This window comes from Caretta caretta, chromosome 6 (genome assembly GCF_965140235.1).
Source record: "Caretta caretta isolate rCarCar2 chromosome 6, rCarCar1.hap1, whole genome shotgun sequence".
Classification (NCBI taxonomy): domain Eukaryota; kingdom Metazoa; phylum Chordata; order Testudines; family Cheloniidae; genus Caretta; species Caretta caretta.
Genome location: NC_134211.1, coordinates 57,476,189 through 57,492,631, shown reverse-complemented (window position 1 = coordinate 57,492,631; position 16,443 = coordinate 57,476,189). Strand labels below are relative to the sequence as shown.

At 51.0% G+C, this 16,443-nt stretch overlaps 1 protein-coding gene across 2 annotated transcripts in view; it reads right to left on the bottom strand.

Annotated features, from left to right (window-relative positions):
- MAPK8IP1 (mitogen-activated protein kinase 8 interacting protein 1) overlaps nt 1-16,443 on the bottom strand; it is a 48,303-nt gene that overhangs the window by 13,833 nt on the left and 18,027 nt on the right. For both annotated transcript variants that reach the window (XM_048855450.2, XM_048855449.2), the window contains one exon: nt 7,433-7,666. In XM_048855450.2, coding sequence (XP_048711407.1) covers nt 7,433-7,666 — 234 coding nt within the window. The remainder of the gene's footprint in view (nt 1-7,432; nt 7,667-16,443) is intronic.

Below are 16,443 nucleotides of genomic sequence, written 5' to 3'. Positions count from 1 at the left end.
AGCCTTATTAATCTCTCCTCATAAATTGACCCCTCCAGTCCCAGGATGTGAGCTCTCTGGGACTGAGGGCCCCAGCACTGAGTGCGGGATCTGAGGTGAGATCTCTCCGAAGTCCCCAATCTGGGACTGAGGATTTTGCATACCCAGCCCCCAAAATATCACTGATGTTTTGCAACCATCTCACTGTAAATTCCTGTCCTGTTTGCTCCCTCCCAACCCCCCATCCCTGCAGAGTCTCTCTCAGCCTAGGGGGAAGTAATCTGCTCTCTGGGTTCTCCTCCCATTGAGGATCAAGGTTTTGGGTTATATTTCCCCAGCTGCAGGATGTATATTGCCCCAGGCTGAGTCTCACTTAGCTGTTTCCAGTGTATGTGTCATGTCTCTGGGGCCGTTTGGATTTTCTCTGCTGTCAGCAGGGTTTGCAGATCCTCCTAACACTCCTATGCCTTCCCCAAAGAGAGGGATTCAGATCTGCTAGGGAATTTCTAGCTCTGAAAGTCTGAGCTGCCTAATAGTCACCTCGTTCCTCTTTCCAAGTGCAGAGAGCCAAGGGCAGCCTCTGAAAAGGCACATGCTGTATAGAGAGACTGCCAGTTCCCTCCCTCTGCCCAGGAAGGGGGAGACCCCCCGCACCAGAAGGGCTGGTGCAGGCTGCCAACATAGCCCCCAAAGGCCCTGCTCATGCCAGTGCAAAGAACTAAGTGTGCCCATTTGCCTCATTGCAGCTCCCAGTCACTTGTCAGAATGGGATCGCAGCCAGCCAAGCTGCCATAGTGACCACCTCTGCCAGGGCTCCTGCACACTGTACCCAGAGGGGCAGCCCTGGCTGCAGAGGAGGTAGCAGCGCCCAACCCCCTCTCCATCAGTGCATGAGCTGGCCAGGGGACTATAAGAATGTGCAGGGCCCCTCGTGGTGGGCATCGGATGCAGCAAACCCAGCATGAAGAATGCAGGCAGCTTGCACCGTGGCCCAGGGATAGGATGCATTGAGGTTACTATTGCGGAAATGGAGAGAGAGCCACAAAGGGCTTGAATGGGGGATGACCAGATACTCTCATGCCCCCACAGAGTCTGATCAAGCAGGTGTTTGGTCCCAGCAGCCAGCAGATTGATTTCCCTCCCTCCCCTGACCCTTGGAGTGCCTCAGATCTCAGGGTATCTGCATCTGAGCTCAGCCCCGCAGCAAGGCTTCCCCAGAGCATCCTCCCCCAGAATGATGGGAAATGGAGTCAGAAGCACCCCCACCACTGAGCACCGTTGGGCAGCACCAAAGGGAGATCTGAGGGGCCCTGCACTCTGTCATACACCAGAGCTTATGTCAGCTCATTGGGGTCCAGCACACACCCAGATGTGCCCAGTATTTAGCCACAGAGAGAAGGAGGGGACAGCAGGCCATGGAAGGGGAAAAGTATGGGCACCTGGGCTGGGTGGTAGTTAGGGCGATGCCAGCCACTCCACGACACTAACAAACAAGGTGCTCTGGGAGTCCATCCCACACCGCAGAACAGAGCAGTGTAAATGGGAATGCCCTCATGTGCTCTAGTGAGCTGGAGCATCTACCTGGGAGGATTCCCATGCAGAGGGAAGTAGCAGCTTGAAAAGTGGTAGGACAGTTGCCCAGACAGCAGCAGCAGGCTGGTTCCTGGGGCCATAAGGTGGTGAGTGCAACTGAGTTTGTGGGGGATGCCTGCAACTGAAGCCAGCGGATGGTCTTAGCCCCTGCCTTTGGAAGAATACATGAGGCTTTGCCTCCTCCCTGCCCTAATGGTGGGGATGCTAAAGGAGGGCTCTGAGCAGATCCTGGCTGTAGTCTCTACAGTGGGAGCAGGGGAGGAACACTGATTTTAAACAGGAAACACAACCCCCTTTTCCTACCCAAATGGAAGAGGGAGCTTGACTGTGCGGGGAAGGGTCTGGAAGCAGCAGAACTGGGCACGAGTTGAGAGCCATCAGCCCCAAATGGGATACAAAGGAAACTATTGCCAGATGCTATAAGGAAAGGGATTAAATGTAGTTCCCAACCTCCGGCCCCTACCCCACTCATCTTGCTGCTGTCACCACCTGACATGCCTTCAGAGAAGCCAGTCAGTGCCCCTTCCTCCTAGTTCCTCATCCAAGTGTCCAACAGTCCCAAAGGATGGACTAGTGGTTAGGGCACTAGCCTAGAACTTGGGAGAGCTGTGTTCAATGCCTGACTCCTCCACAGGCTTCCTGTGCAGCACTGGGGAAGTCACATCTCTCTAGTACCAGTACAGTGGGGGAGAAGAGTGCTTTCCCATCACCCTTGGGCATGGTGAGGGTAAACACACTAAGGAGTGTGAGGTGCTCAGATCCTATGGTAATGGGGATCTAAGATAGACAAACTCTTTTCAGACAGGACCAAGTCCATGCCTACAGCACCGCAGACTAGACAGAGTGGGTGGTGTCCCAGGGAGGGGCAGCACTGCAAAGGAGAGCCATAGGCAAGTCAACAGGGACCAAGAGCAACTCTGAGAGACTCGCTTGGGGGAAGATCGTTGGGGACATAGGGAAAAGCAGAGGCTGCCAGAGGCTGAATTTGCCCAGCCTCACCATCAGCGGGATCCACTTCAGGCCCAGAGGTAGAGACGCTGCACCAAGGGGCCCAGTTTCAGCTCCTGCCCTGTTTGCAACATGAGTCACAGTAAGAGCCTTCTCAAAAAAAGGAGAGAAGACCGGAGGTGAGTGTGCCAGGATAAAGCAGGGGGAGGGGAGGGTACCAGGCTGCAGGAGGAGTGCTGCTGGCCATACCCATCAAACCTATGACAAGGAGGAAATGAAGAGAGAGGACAGCCTCGTGCCGCTTGAAGGATGGACAGAGGCTGAGGAGGTTGTGAACAGTGCTATTTGCCTGCAGGCCTTCTGGCTCCCCAGTGTAACTCTCTCACTGGGACCTGCAGGCACTCATCACTAACAGTGAAGTCATGTGCTTTTACAATAGCAACCCCTTATCTGGAATGGCTCCAGAGGCAGTTCAGCTCCCAAAAGTGACTCTAAATAAATGACATAATTGGATTCCATGATAGCGACTCCAGATCACATGGGCCGAGACTGCAAAGAACGGCTTTCTTCCTAACTGCCTATGCCACACACTCCTCTTGGGATCTGGGAGCCAAGCGGGGCTCTCTCCATGTCATACACAGCAACTCATAATACAGGTTCTGCCACCAGAACAGAACAAAAATGCTGCTGATGCATAGGGGATCGACTCTCCCACCCTCTCGGAGCCAGGTACGTTCTGCAGGGCTAACAAGAGGAAAGAGCAGTAAGAATGTGTGTTAGTCACTGAAGTGAGCAATTCTGACTCTAATACACATACATGTGCAGGGGAGCAGGGCTGTGGGGAAGGAAAGGGCCATTGGTGCAGAGGGTATGTCTATACCGAACCGGCAGTCACACCCTGCGATTGCAGTAGACCAATCTAGCTAGCTTGGGTCCTAGACCAGTGAAGCTGTGGCACCACGGGCTTCAGCATAGGCTAAACAAGCCACCTGGACAATTATTCGGGTAGGCAGCCTATGCTGAAGCCTGCGCTACCATGGCTTCACTGCTCCAGTATCCAACTTAGTAAGATAAAAGCTAGCTTGGGTGCGTCTACATGAGCTGCAATCACACTCTGTGACTGCAATGTAGAATGACCCCTAGTCCCTTTCCAGACTAGAACTATTCAGAACTTGTGTTTGGATTCCTGACCCAATCAAGCTACCAATCCAGCTCTGAGTGATACATGCAGCCCCCAGCCCCATCCAACTCCAGGGGAAGACCTGAAGCATCGACTAGAGTCGCTAATCTGATACTATAGTATTTTCAGGGCAAAGGCTGGCTGCTGCCTCCTTACGAAGAGGTTATAATGGCAAATCCAAGGAGGAGGAAGTGAAAGTGAAGAAGAAATCTCTCCTTCCAACAGTAACTCTCGCTCCACTCTGTTTGGAGGACTTTTCCACTTGCTCTACTCTACATAACAGCAGAAGCTGGGAAGAAGTATTATCCTGGCGTTAGAGGCAGACGCTCCACAAAAAAAGAGGCTCCCCTGCGATTCAGCTGTTTCTCTCTTCCATCCAGCAGCCCTCCTGTCTGGCACCAACATTTCACCCCCTCTTCACTAGGGTGCTCTCTCTACATTTATTTTCCTTTTGCCATCACAAGAAGCCAGCAATGCCCCACCATGTCAGTGCCTATCCAGGCTGCCCTGCACCAGCAGCATTAACCAGGATGTGATGCTCAGATTCCTACTCTCCCAAGCCTGTTCTGCGGACTCAGGGCCTGAAAGGATTACAGCAGGCCCCAGCTGTCACTGCCAGGCACCTCGGGCTCTGCACTTGTCTGTCCATCTGGCAGCTCCACGTGCACAGGACCACGAGCAGTTGATTTAAAAGACAGCAAGAGCTGCTTGGAAAGGAGCCTGCTTGAAAACGTGACTGGCCTGGAGACCCCCCTCTCCCCTAGTTCTGTCCCAAGGGGGGTGGGGGGCATGCTGGCCAGGCAGGTCTGAGACCAGCATTGCTCCTGCACAAGACCAAAATGAGAAGCAGTTTCCAGCCCCCAGAGATCCAGCCCCAGATGGCTCCAGTTAGTCTTCCCTCAGTGAAAAGCCCAGGAGGCAGACCCCAACCCCCAGCTAGGTGTGAAGACCCTTCCTGGACAAAGGCTCCCCAACAGTACAGTCTCCACAGCCTCAATGGGGGCACCAGGCGCAGCTGCCTATAGGTACCAATGAAGAGGGGGAACAGGAACATAACTGGGGCAAGTTTCAACCCATATTCTGGGGGAGATGACTCAGCTCTGGTGACTCTTTGCAGCACAATGAAGAGAAACAGCATCATAAAGGATTCAGCAGCCAGTGAGGTCAGCCAGCTCGATAGGGCATTTCAGCCACATGGACACTCCCCAACCCAGCCAACCCCTGCCCCACTGCACACACCCATCCTAACCCCCAGTCCTATCCATCCTCCTCCCACTCTCCCTTCCACCCCCATGCACCATCTTCTCCCACTGCACATTCCCACCAACCCACTCAGCTTCTGCACCCAACCCGTCTTTCCCCATACTCTCCCACCCCTCTGGTTCTGACCCTCCTCCGCACCTGTCCGTTCTCCCCAAAGCACAGAAAATCAGACAGACACCCCCGTCAGACATCCCCACTGTGTCTCTCCCCAAAGCCATTGCCCTGGAATTTCGCCAGGGACTTGCTTCCTGGATCAAACTTCCTGATTCAGAGGACAGAACAGAACCTCCAGCCCTAAGCTAACAGGACAGCAGGGCATTCCCCTCCAGAGACCTAGCCCTCTCCTCTGATCTGCTAAGACCAGACTTCATCTCCTCGCTCCCTCTCTGATGCCCTCTGCTTGCTCCATCTCTACCTTGGCTCCCCTTCCTCTCTGCCAAGGGTTTGTTACTTGCTCTCACTCCAGAATGGCAGGCAGCTGCTGTAATTCTCTGGCTGCCAAACCTCCTCTTCCTACTTCCTCCAAGCCTCCCTCCCTCCTGCATAGCCCCTCCTCCCCCCAATTTCCAGCACTTCTGCCCACACTGGCATCACCTGCCCTGCAAAAGTTTCCCACCTTCCTGAGATCCATGCCATCTCATGTCAGCCTCTGCCATCACTGATAGCTCCTAACTGTCCCACCCTATGGCTGGGGGGCTCTATCCTTGGCCCCATTCTCCTCTCCCATGTTCCCCTCTTCTCAGTGTCTCAACTGGAAATTTTAAATCAGCTGCCAGTTTTAGGCTGATGCAATCCAACGCCATACCCACCAACTCCTCCCCATCTGTCATACACAGAAACACCTGCCTCTCATTTCTTTCTCCTCAGCTGAACGTCACCAGGATGAAAATCCTCTTACTTGACAAGAGAAGCCACCTCTCAATAACAGAGAATGATAAAAATAGCCTTTTGTATGTATCGCACCATGCACTGCTTTGCAAACTCTGCAGGAGACAGCCGAGCGAAGGGATTCCTGCCACTGCACACAACACTGAAATGCAGCCCCCTTGCAGATAGAACAGCAACGCTGCACAGTTGCTTAGGAGAGAAAGTGAAGAAGCATCTTCTGTCTAGCTGAAACTGCAGGGGGAATTTAGGGCAACAGAATGGAATCACCCGAAGCACCACCAGTCAGGACATTGGGCTCCTATCTTACTCAGAAGACAGCACCAGCACCATACCCTCTAGCACTGACTGTGCTGGGACATGGGGGTCAGCAAGCATCCCCTACCAAGTCACCCGCACTACCTGCAGCAGCCCCTGCATGTTCAGACTTAGGAGCTCTCCCATCCGCATCCTGACCAGGCTGACCTGCCTTTTCCTCTGAGAGCAGACGGGTGAGATAGACTGACTACAGCCTCCAGCTGAACCATCGAGCCCCTTGCTATAGCCCAAAGCTTTCCAGTACCCATCACACTGCTTTTCCCTGCATGTCCTCCTGGATGACTTCCTCTCCCACCTCTGGCCCAGCACACTCTGCTCAATGGCTCATTCATAAATTTGTCACTTCATGACTCATTTACTGAAGCTCTCCCCTGTGGCCTCGCAAAGCTGCTCCACCTGAAATCCAGCCCCCAAACCCCACAATCACTTCTCCACCACCAAACTGACCTGCCATGGCTATGCCCTATCTACCTCCTCTCAGACTCCTCATCCCCCCTGGAGGCTGACTCTTTGCTCCTGCCCCTCCACTCCCTGCCTGACCAGTGCCCCACCAGGCCTCTGTCACTGTCCTGTGGTGACTCACCCAGACCCATCACTGCCTCCCGCCCTCCAGACAATGATTTCTAGGGGTTAGTAGGAGAAAGTGACCCTGGACAACCCCGCAGTACTCAGGGCAGAAGGCCCTGGCTCAGCATCTCTGCCAGGCCAGCATCCTGGTGCTGCCTTCTTGGATTGCTCAATGGGAATATCGCAGGGGACACCATATCCCTCCAAGCCTCACCTAATTATCTGGGTGTTAACAAGTGATCTCAGAGGAGAGGGACATGTGACTCCCCTGCCATTCAACGCTCCAACCCAAAAGCAAGGGAGAAGATTTCAACCCCCCCCACCACACCCACTTTCTGCCTCCACGTCACTCTCATGGTTTCAGCCGCTTCCATTCACCAGCTGAGCTGTGTCATCCCAAACAAAAGCCTCTGGAAAAGGGATTAACCCCCTCCTCACCCTGCACCAGAGGCTGAGTTACATAGGCTGGAGCTTGGCCCAATACCACCCAGCAGCTCTCACCTCCCCAATTGCTACTGCCACTGCCGAGCTCGCTTGAGGCCCCAAGGAGATAACTGGCATCTGGGGCCATCGGGAGGTTGGGAATCCTCCCTAGGAACCCAGGGGACAGGGAAAGAGAGAGGGGGATTTCAAATGCACCCATCGCCACCCTAGGTTCTAGGCCCTTCGTCCCCTGGACATGCTCCAATCCAGACTTACCTGGGTCCGAGGCACCTGTGGGAAGAGGTTGAGAGTTGTGGGCCGCTTGGGTCTGTAGGTGTCCATGGTTACTGGCGGGGGCTCCTTCTTGAGCGGCTCTGGGGCGGTTTCCTCTTCGGCAGAGGTCTCCCCGGCAGCATCGATCAGGTCCAGCTGAAGCATCTCTGCCTGGAGCCGGCTCGCCTCCCCGCTGCCCACCCCCAGGCAGCTATTGGTCTGCAAGCTCACATGGCTCTGGGAGGATTAAGAGACAGAATCATGAGACTGGGAGGGAAGGTCGGGCAGTCGCATCGCATCACATCAGCCCCTGAGGGAAGGAGGGAGGGAGCCAGAGCTGGGCTGCAGCAGCAGCAAGGCTGTGCTGAGCTGCCTTTTATTTTCAAGGGGACAGGAAAAAATATTCAAGTCTCCAAGAGCAGCTAAAAGCAAAGGTTTCCATGTTCCCGCACCGCAGGCACGGGGCACCGACACAGCTTCTTTATTAACACAACCGCTTCAGCTCCCTGCCCAGACACTGCAGCTACAATTGCAGCAACATGGCTATTCTCTGGTTCATAACAAGCGGCGACATTGTAAGTGCCATCGGCAGGGAGGGAGGGACACAGGGGCACTAAGATTGCACTGGCTGATACCATGAGAAATACATTAGGTTACACCAGAAACACAGTTTGAAATGCAGTCCCTCAGTCACTCCACAGAACCAAAGGCAGCAGAAAGATCCTGTTAGTCCAGCAGCAGCTCCTCCTCCCAGGGCCCAGGCACGACTGGTTCCTACAGTCAATTCTCCAAGACTGTCCCAGTCTAGCTTTAAAAGTCCCAGGTGATCGCACTGCCAGCCCTTCCCCTGGGAGATTGTTCCACAGACTCATGCATTTCACTGCCAGGGCGTATCTCCTGAGAGTTTCCCTTCTCCATTTCACCCCATTCTGCCAGCTATACCTTTACTTATCCAGTTAAAGAGCCCAAATCTGCACGGGATGCAGCAGAGCTTGTTTCCAGCTCTTGGACTGTAGGTGGTAGAATTTTTCCATTGTCTCTTTGCTGAAACCGATGGGGTTGTTCATGATAAGAATTGGACTTTAAATATTAGTACGAGTAGCTTGGCCCAGGGTAGATACCTACATCTATTGTGCATACATTGATATAGAAATAGTTCCTCTCTGTCAGAAGGGCAGCCCTGCCCTGAGCACCCTCATGCTGTAGGCCACAGCACAATAAGTGCACCTGCCTCAGTTTCCCTCCTTCTGAGTCCCCAGAAATGAAGCTGCCCAGTCTTCCCAAGTATAAACATTGCCCCTGTGAGGTTCATTTAGTACGGAAGTCCCATGTACAGAAACCATAACAGAAGTCCCACAGCCACAGTGCACATCTCCCCCAGCAACATGCAGTCCTCACCTCCTTCCCCAAACCATGGGTCTCCAGCACAGTCCCAGTATCCCTTACCACACCCCAGCTCTCCAGGGCAGTCCTCTCCTGTCCTCGTACCAGGACAGCCACTCCAGCCCTTCCAACTGGAGTGCAACCCCCTGCTTCCCAGCATGAAACCCCCCAGCCTCTCTGCTGGGAGCATCCCTCATTCCCCCGGCCTTCCCATGGTTCCTCTGGGTCCAGCTCTCTGGCCCAGGAGATGCCAACAGCTAAGTTCCTCTGCCGCTCCTCTGCCGTCAGCCTTCTGGCTCTGGCTTGGGGATGCCAGCTAGCACACCCGTCTCGCTGCTCTCCTGACTTCAGCCTTCTCCCAGGAAACACCTGCTTCTTTCTAGGACTCCTCCAGTCCCCTGATTGCTCTCCCCTGCCCTTCTTGACTTAGCCAGTCTGCTCTGACTCACTGGGACTCCACCCCCTGCCAGGTCTCTCTTTTGCTAGATCTCCCTTCATCACTGGGTATCCCCCAGTCCATTATAGCCCCCAGGTGATGCCCCACCATCTTAACTGGCCGTGGGAGCACCTGTACTGGCACGGGGGCACTGGATACACTTCATTTGCTGGGGCCAGTCACCCTGTGACACTCTCCTTCCTGGATGCTAACACCCTTCAAAGCACGTGTAAACTATCAGCTTCCCGCTCTCCTGGTTGCTATATAGTCAAATTGGACAGATTGAGCTTGTTCTTGTTTTCTGTCTTGGTATCAACATTGGTGCCAATCATCAGGGTATCAGAGTGCCTTAGAACACCCCAGAACTATAAATACAGTCTGTCTTGGTTTCTCTGTCCCAGTTGGTTGGATTCTCTTTTTAATCATCCTTTATTTTAGCAGATGCCAAGTTCGCTCTGCTCAGAAGGCACCAAGACTCATGGTTCTTCTGATCCCTTCCAGGAGCAAGTCCCACAGCTGCAGAAAGAGCTCTGACCCCTGCAACTGCAGGTCTCACCCTTGGGATAGACAATTCCACTCTCCAGAGGACCATAGCTGCCACGTACAAGCATGATCTCAGGAGGTGAGGGCTAGTCTGAACTGGGTTGAAACCTTGAACTGAACTCACCATCCAATGGGGCGTCAGTGTAGGGGATTGGTCTAGATGACCTCCTGAGGTCTCTTCCAATCCTAATATTCTATGATTCTATGTAGGGTTAGGGCACTGAAATGATGAGTTCTCAGTGGCCTGTGCTGCTGGGTAAGCAGGTGGCTGCATTTTGAACCAAGTGGAGCTGCTTAAGATAAATGGTTTAATTCCTGTAGTGTGTGTTGCAATAATCAAGCCTTGAGGTCAGACACTGGTGGGTCCCTGTGGCCAGCAGGATGGGCTGAAGTCTCCCGAACAGGCAGAAGTAGGAGAGAGCATTTTACACAAAGAGTGCCAGCCGTGAATCCAGCAGGACTCCAAGGCTGTAGGCAGACCTGACATCCTCAGAGCAGCTGCCTGGGATACAAGGAGGCATGATGGTGGCAGTGGATATTTTGATCTGCTTCCATCTCCCCATGAACATCAACTCCATCTTTCTTCATATATCAATCCCTTTTGCCTTTCATGTCTCTGCCAGGATCCAAATACTGCCACCCATAAAATTCTGGCAGCAGTAGCTGCTGCCATCACACACACCTAAAATGAGCCTTTGGCCCCAGTGTCTGTGCTGTTGGTACTCATAGCTGTTACCAGAGAAACTCAGTCTCCTGTAATCAGGTCCTGGCCGGGAGTATGTGAGCACCTGCAGACAGCACATCACTCTGGCCTCCCACTGAAAACCAACCTACATGCAAAGTTTCAGTCCTAATCTACAAGGCCAAGTACAGCATTGGCACAAACTATACCAGGAGTCACTGGGAGGACTCTGCTCCCCCAGCCATTCAAGATTCCTCCCCATAACACTGCAAACAGGAGAGCATCACTGATCCTTGAACTGTACTCTAGGCTTGGCCTTTCCACTACCTCACTCCCATGTAGAGAGGGATTCGCCTCTGAACTGGTGAGGAGCAGCATGGATCATGAGAACACTGAGTCCAACCAAGAGCATATGGGTGTGTGAGCAAGCACATATGAGAGAGCCAGTGTCCATCAAGACTAAGGCCCCAATTCTGCAACTGGATCCACACAGGCAGATGCACCTGTGTGGTGCCCCGCTGATGTCCGTGGGACTCTGTGCAGTCATCGTGATCACTACTGGCTTGGGGCCTAAGGCAGCAGGGGAGACAGACAGATGATGCTGCTGCTTGCAACCTCAGAGAGAGGGGTTCTTGCAAGTGAAGTGGAGTAGTGTAAATTAGTTGGGTGCTGCACAAAGACAGGTCCCATAGCTAACTGGTCTGTAAAACAGTAAACGCCCCTACGCTGCAACCTTGTGAGTAGGTGTCTACATCCCCCAGTCCTGGGCTGCTGCTTGCTTCTTCCAGGCCATAAGGATGGTAGCTGTGACCTGTGGCCCTGCAAGTTGGAAGGGGCTGGGGTATAGTGGAAAAAACAGGGACAAAGCCTGCAGCTGAGCCAATTTTTCCAGCTTATTTTTATATAAAATGGGATTTATGCAGGAAATGCTGAGCAGCTCCAAAATGGCAGAGCTGTAATTCCTTCTAATATATTAAGCCAGGCTTTGCCCCTGATCCCTCCCCCTGTGTAATCCCCAGCAGCCTGAGAAAGGCAACTGCACGCTGTACTCACCACCCCAGCATCTGCTGTACCAGCACAGTGGCGCTGTGAATGCTACTGGCAGTACTAACCAGCCCTATCCTGGGCCTGCTGAGATATTCCAGGATCCCCTTAGACCTGTTGCTCCTGGCCTCCGCTGCCACCTGCAGGGCATTTCTAAGAACTACGTTATAATAAGGAGAAGAATGGTGGGACACAGGGGAGTAGAGCTTTGCTTCTCGAAGGCATTATGATAGAAACAAAAGGGCAACTGCAGCTGAAGTCAAGGGCAGCTGTAGCTGCTCAGCACTTCTGAAAATCAGACCCGTGTGGCTCAAGCTCCGCACCTGAACACCGAGGCACCCAAAATTAGTGGCCACCTTGAAGCTAGGGTTGCCAACTGTCTCATTGCACAAACCCAAACATCCTTGCCCCACCCCTTCCCCGAGGCCCCACTCCTGTCCCACCCCTTCTTTGAGGCCCCGTCCCTGCTAACTCCAACACCCCTCCCTCTGTCGCTCGCTTTCCCCCACCCTGGCTGGGGCAGGGGGTTGGGGTGTGGGAAAGTGTGAAGGATGCAGGCTCCGTCCAGGTGGCACTTACCTTGGGCAGCTCCTGAAAGCGACTGGCACATCGCTCTGACAGCAGCTCCTAGGCAGGGGTGCAGGGGGTCTCCAAGCGCTGCCCCTGCCTGCAGACACCACCCCTGCAGCTCCCATTGGCCTCAATTCCCAGCCAATGGGAGCTGTGGAGGTGGCGCTCGGGGTGTGGGCAGTGCCGCGGAGACCCACCGCCCCTCCCCCCTCCAGGGGCTGCAGGGACATGCAATCTGCTTCTGGGAGTGGTGCAGAGTGATGCAGGTAGGCTGCCTTAGCTCCGCTGCACCACCGGATTTTTAGCACATAAAATCTCCCAGATTGGCTTCAGTAGTCTCCGAGAGATAGAGCCTGATTCCGGGAGACTCCTGGCAAAACCGGGAGGATTGGCAACCTTAGTTGAAGCAAAAAGAAAAGGAGTACTTGTGGCACCTTAGAGACTAACCAATTTATTTGAGCATAAGCTTTCATGAGCTACAGCTCACTTCATCGGATGCATAGTTTGCCCAAAATTTTTCAAACGCTGGGCCACCACTTAGACCCAGAGATGCCCGTCTCCGAGACAGAGGGACCTGGTATTCAGCGATGACTGAGGCAGGTTTAGGGCAATATATTTATTTAACAAACAAGTCAAAACCCATATGCAGTAAACGGAATTTCTGTTACTGTACTCTAGCCTGGCTATATTTCCTGCCTCAGCCTCTGCAACTGGTTCCCCATCTCTGTGCATGAGTCAACAGGCGATGTGACTCTGGACAGTATTCTGCAGGAGGGATGGCAATTATAATACTCCTTGCTTAACCCTTTGTAGCAGGCCTGCCCTTTACAGTTTTGTGCTAAATTTCCTGCTTGAACAAATTCTAACAACTAGAGGGATTATCAACTTTTTTACTTATTGTTATGCTATCAACAGGTCTCAGACAATCTTTATGACAATTTCAAGAGTCTTCCAGAAGTACCATTAAGCAAAATGTCCTTCCATGTCTTCAGTGGCTTGTTCAGTCTTTTTCCTGCAGTCCAGAACAGGATTGATCCATGCTGGTTACTGTACAGCCAGTGTATCTGCTCTCACTCTGCTGGCTGCTCGTTTGCTCTCTCAGCCACATTCTGAGGTACTTTAGAAGACATCTGAGCAAAATGCTTTCACTTTCTGTTGATCATGAAATATGAATGAGATGACATTCCTTTAATCACTGCAGCTTTAGTGGCCACTATCTTTTAAAATTCAAACATAGTCTTTGAGTATTTAAAAACAAAAGAACTATGGTAAGGATCTTCCTCCTCTTTAATAATTTTCTATCGGTTTTACGTTGTCTGACCTCTTTGCTGAAACTCAGTTATTTGCCATCCTTTGGTTATGCCTTGTGTCTCGTAATAGGCCATGTCTATTATACAGAAGTTTTGCTGGTAGTTTTTCACATTGCAGAGGTGCTGCTCTGTAGCTGAGCAGAGCTAAAGATGGCTCTGCTCTTGCATCAATTGCTTTTCTGAGAGAGTCCTTCACTATACTCTACAATCTGCTAATCCATCCCTATCTTTGCAGAAACTTCTGAATTTCAACACGAATTCCTTATTCTTGAGGTGTGGTCCCCTGTCCACTACTTCAGACCATGTCATTTTATGGAATTCCCTGCTACACAAACATTGATTTAATGGACCTGAGCCGGATTGCATTGAAGTTGTGATACATTTAAGTGTCGAGCTTTGGGAAAGTTGCTAAAATAGTCTACAATAAGGTCATCATGTTTTTTTCCAGAACAAACAAATCTAATTCAGACTGTGTCCTCTATTCTCTCTGTTGTACATCTCTGTACTTCCATCAGGTTTCACACACACTCACCATTTTGTCAACGTCACTGTTCTCTATGGACAGAATATGACTTCTCCTGTTCTTCTTGGTTTAGTCATTCCCAGGAGTACTTCCTCTATTTTTTCCAACTTTTCCCTCCCACCACTGGGGGAATGACTTGTGGAAATGGCTATATCTGTACCTTTCTCTGCAGGTTCACCTGTATATTGGGAATGGGAGGGTGAGAGAGGTGTGGATTTCTCCATCCATTACCTATAGCTTGTATTACTCCTCATAGTATCTCATCCTTAGTCTGTTTTCCTCTTTCTAATTCATCCCATATTCTTAGTGATACCACATGAGGCTTTTATCATCAGGTTCACATGGACTGTCATGGCTTGTTCCAGGTCACCTCATGGGTCAGCAAGTGAAGCATGTGGTCTTGATAGTGCATATGCCGCTATTTGAAAATGCCAGTAATTGCTGTATTCTTGACTGTGCTTCTCCACCTCCTTTTATGTATCACAGTCATTGCTTTATGGTCCATTTCAGGTTTGAAAGGTACAGCCATAGAAAGACATGAGACTTTGTACAGCCATACACAAGGCCTAGCATCTTTTGATTTGCAAATTCTCTGACACTGTCACAGCTCTTGCAGCATATGTGACAGGCAGACATTCTGTCCCATGGCTCCTTTTAAAACATCTGTTGAGTGTTTGAACTCTGTGTGTTGAAGCATTACAGCACTAGTGCTGAAGTCAGTACATATTACAAATCCTTTAACTCTGTCATACTCCAACATCCAGATCCATTCTATATCTATGTGACGGCATTATCTTAGGTGAGTTGTTTGAGCTGCATAGGTGGGTACAAACTTACAGTTCTAAGTCAAGATGCCTTGCAGACTCAGAATGCCTTTATCTTTGGGTCTCTGCATATTCACTAGTGCTTGAATCTTGAGAATCTGTCACTTTTTGTGGTCCACTTCTCTGCTCAGTAGGTGATTTCAGTAACTCAAAATGGACACTTCGACCCTGTTCGTTGTTTCTTCTTGTGGTTTCCAATCACTTCTGCAGTTGTCCCTGAAGTTCAGTTACGGAGCTGCCCCAAATTATGATAGCATAAATGTACATTTTTTCTCCTGAGAGACATTCCTGCATCTGGGACACTGTGCAGAGAAATACTTCCTGGTGCCAAATATATTCTGAAAGGCAACCTCACAAGGCAGCCAAATGGTGCATTGAAAGTGTAAATCTCAAAGCTTTATGTCCAGAGTATCTGCCAAAACCCTGCTGATGCATCCAATTTGCTAAAGAATTTGGCTCCTGCCATCTCAGCAAATGTTTTTCTCCTTGTGGCAAATGTAACCTCCCCTTGTGATGTTCTTGTTCAGCTCCTTGGGTCAGCACCAAGTTCTGAGTCTGCCTCCCCTTTCACTCAACAGTTACTAAGGAGTGAATCCTGACTGTTGATTCTCCTGTTCTATGAATGATGCCGTCTGTCATGTTTTGCAACTTTTCCTCTGGTTTCTGTAGGAACTCATCTGCTGGCATGTAAAACAGACTCCTGACCGCCTGTAACTATCTATGTCACCAGGATCACATCTGGGATCACATCTTCATTTGATGCAGCTAGTGCTTTCACATATGGTTCAAGATTAATATCTGTTATTCTGATTCCCTATGGTATACACCCTTGGTCAAGCTAAGCATCTCATGTGCAGAAATAAACGCCTGGTTGCTTTCGTCAACGAGCTACTACAAACTCTTGTTTTACTGCCTTGCCTCTGAACTCCCCCAGGACTGGAACTGGAGCTGACAGCTCTATGTCACCTTTGACTTTTCAAGCTGTACACTTCCTTTAAACCTCTCTATTGCCATTTCTATCATTGCTTTCACTTATGCTCCTGGGGTGATTTTGTACATTCCAAGTAGGCCATTTGTGCATATTTTTAGTAGCCATTCTTCCGTGTGCAAGGTTCCTTTCTTAGTTGTATTTATGAATAACTCATTCTCATTCTCCACCTATTTACCATTGTGGGCAGCATCCAACACTATCTGTATGGCCCTGAGGATGTCACATGGGCCGCAGCTCTGTGCTGATTGGGCTGTTGGTTGAAAAACACTGCCCTAGAGGAATCCTCAAACTCCACTTTTAACCTGCACGTTTTTGCAAAGTGGTTATTACAGATTTTACATGTGTGTATACATCACATGACATACAAAACACTACACTGAGAAAATGTTATGGCTGCAAAGTCAAGCACAGCACTCAGAAGTTAGGAATTGTCAGTGCAACCTTAATTTGGCCCCCTGGTGCATATGTCTTATGACACAGACTTTAATTACATGATCATATACTATTTATTTCCACAGGTCCCCTGCCTCCTTCAGTGCACAGGATCCCAAGTCAGTGTCCCAGTGCCTCCACCCCAGCTCGGCCCCTTGTCCCTAGTCTCTCCCTTGGACCCTCTCTTTGCTCTACGTCCCAGTTTATACTCCTGCCCCCCTCCCCACCTCCAGCATCTCATTCTTATGCATTCACATCAGGCTCTTTCCTCATCAT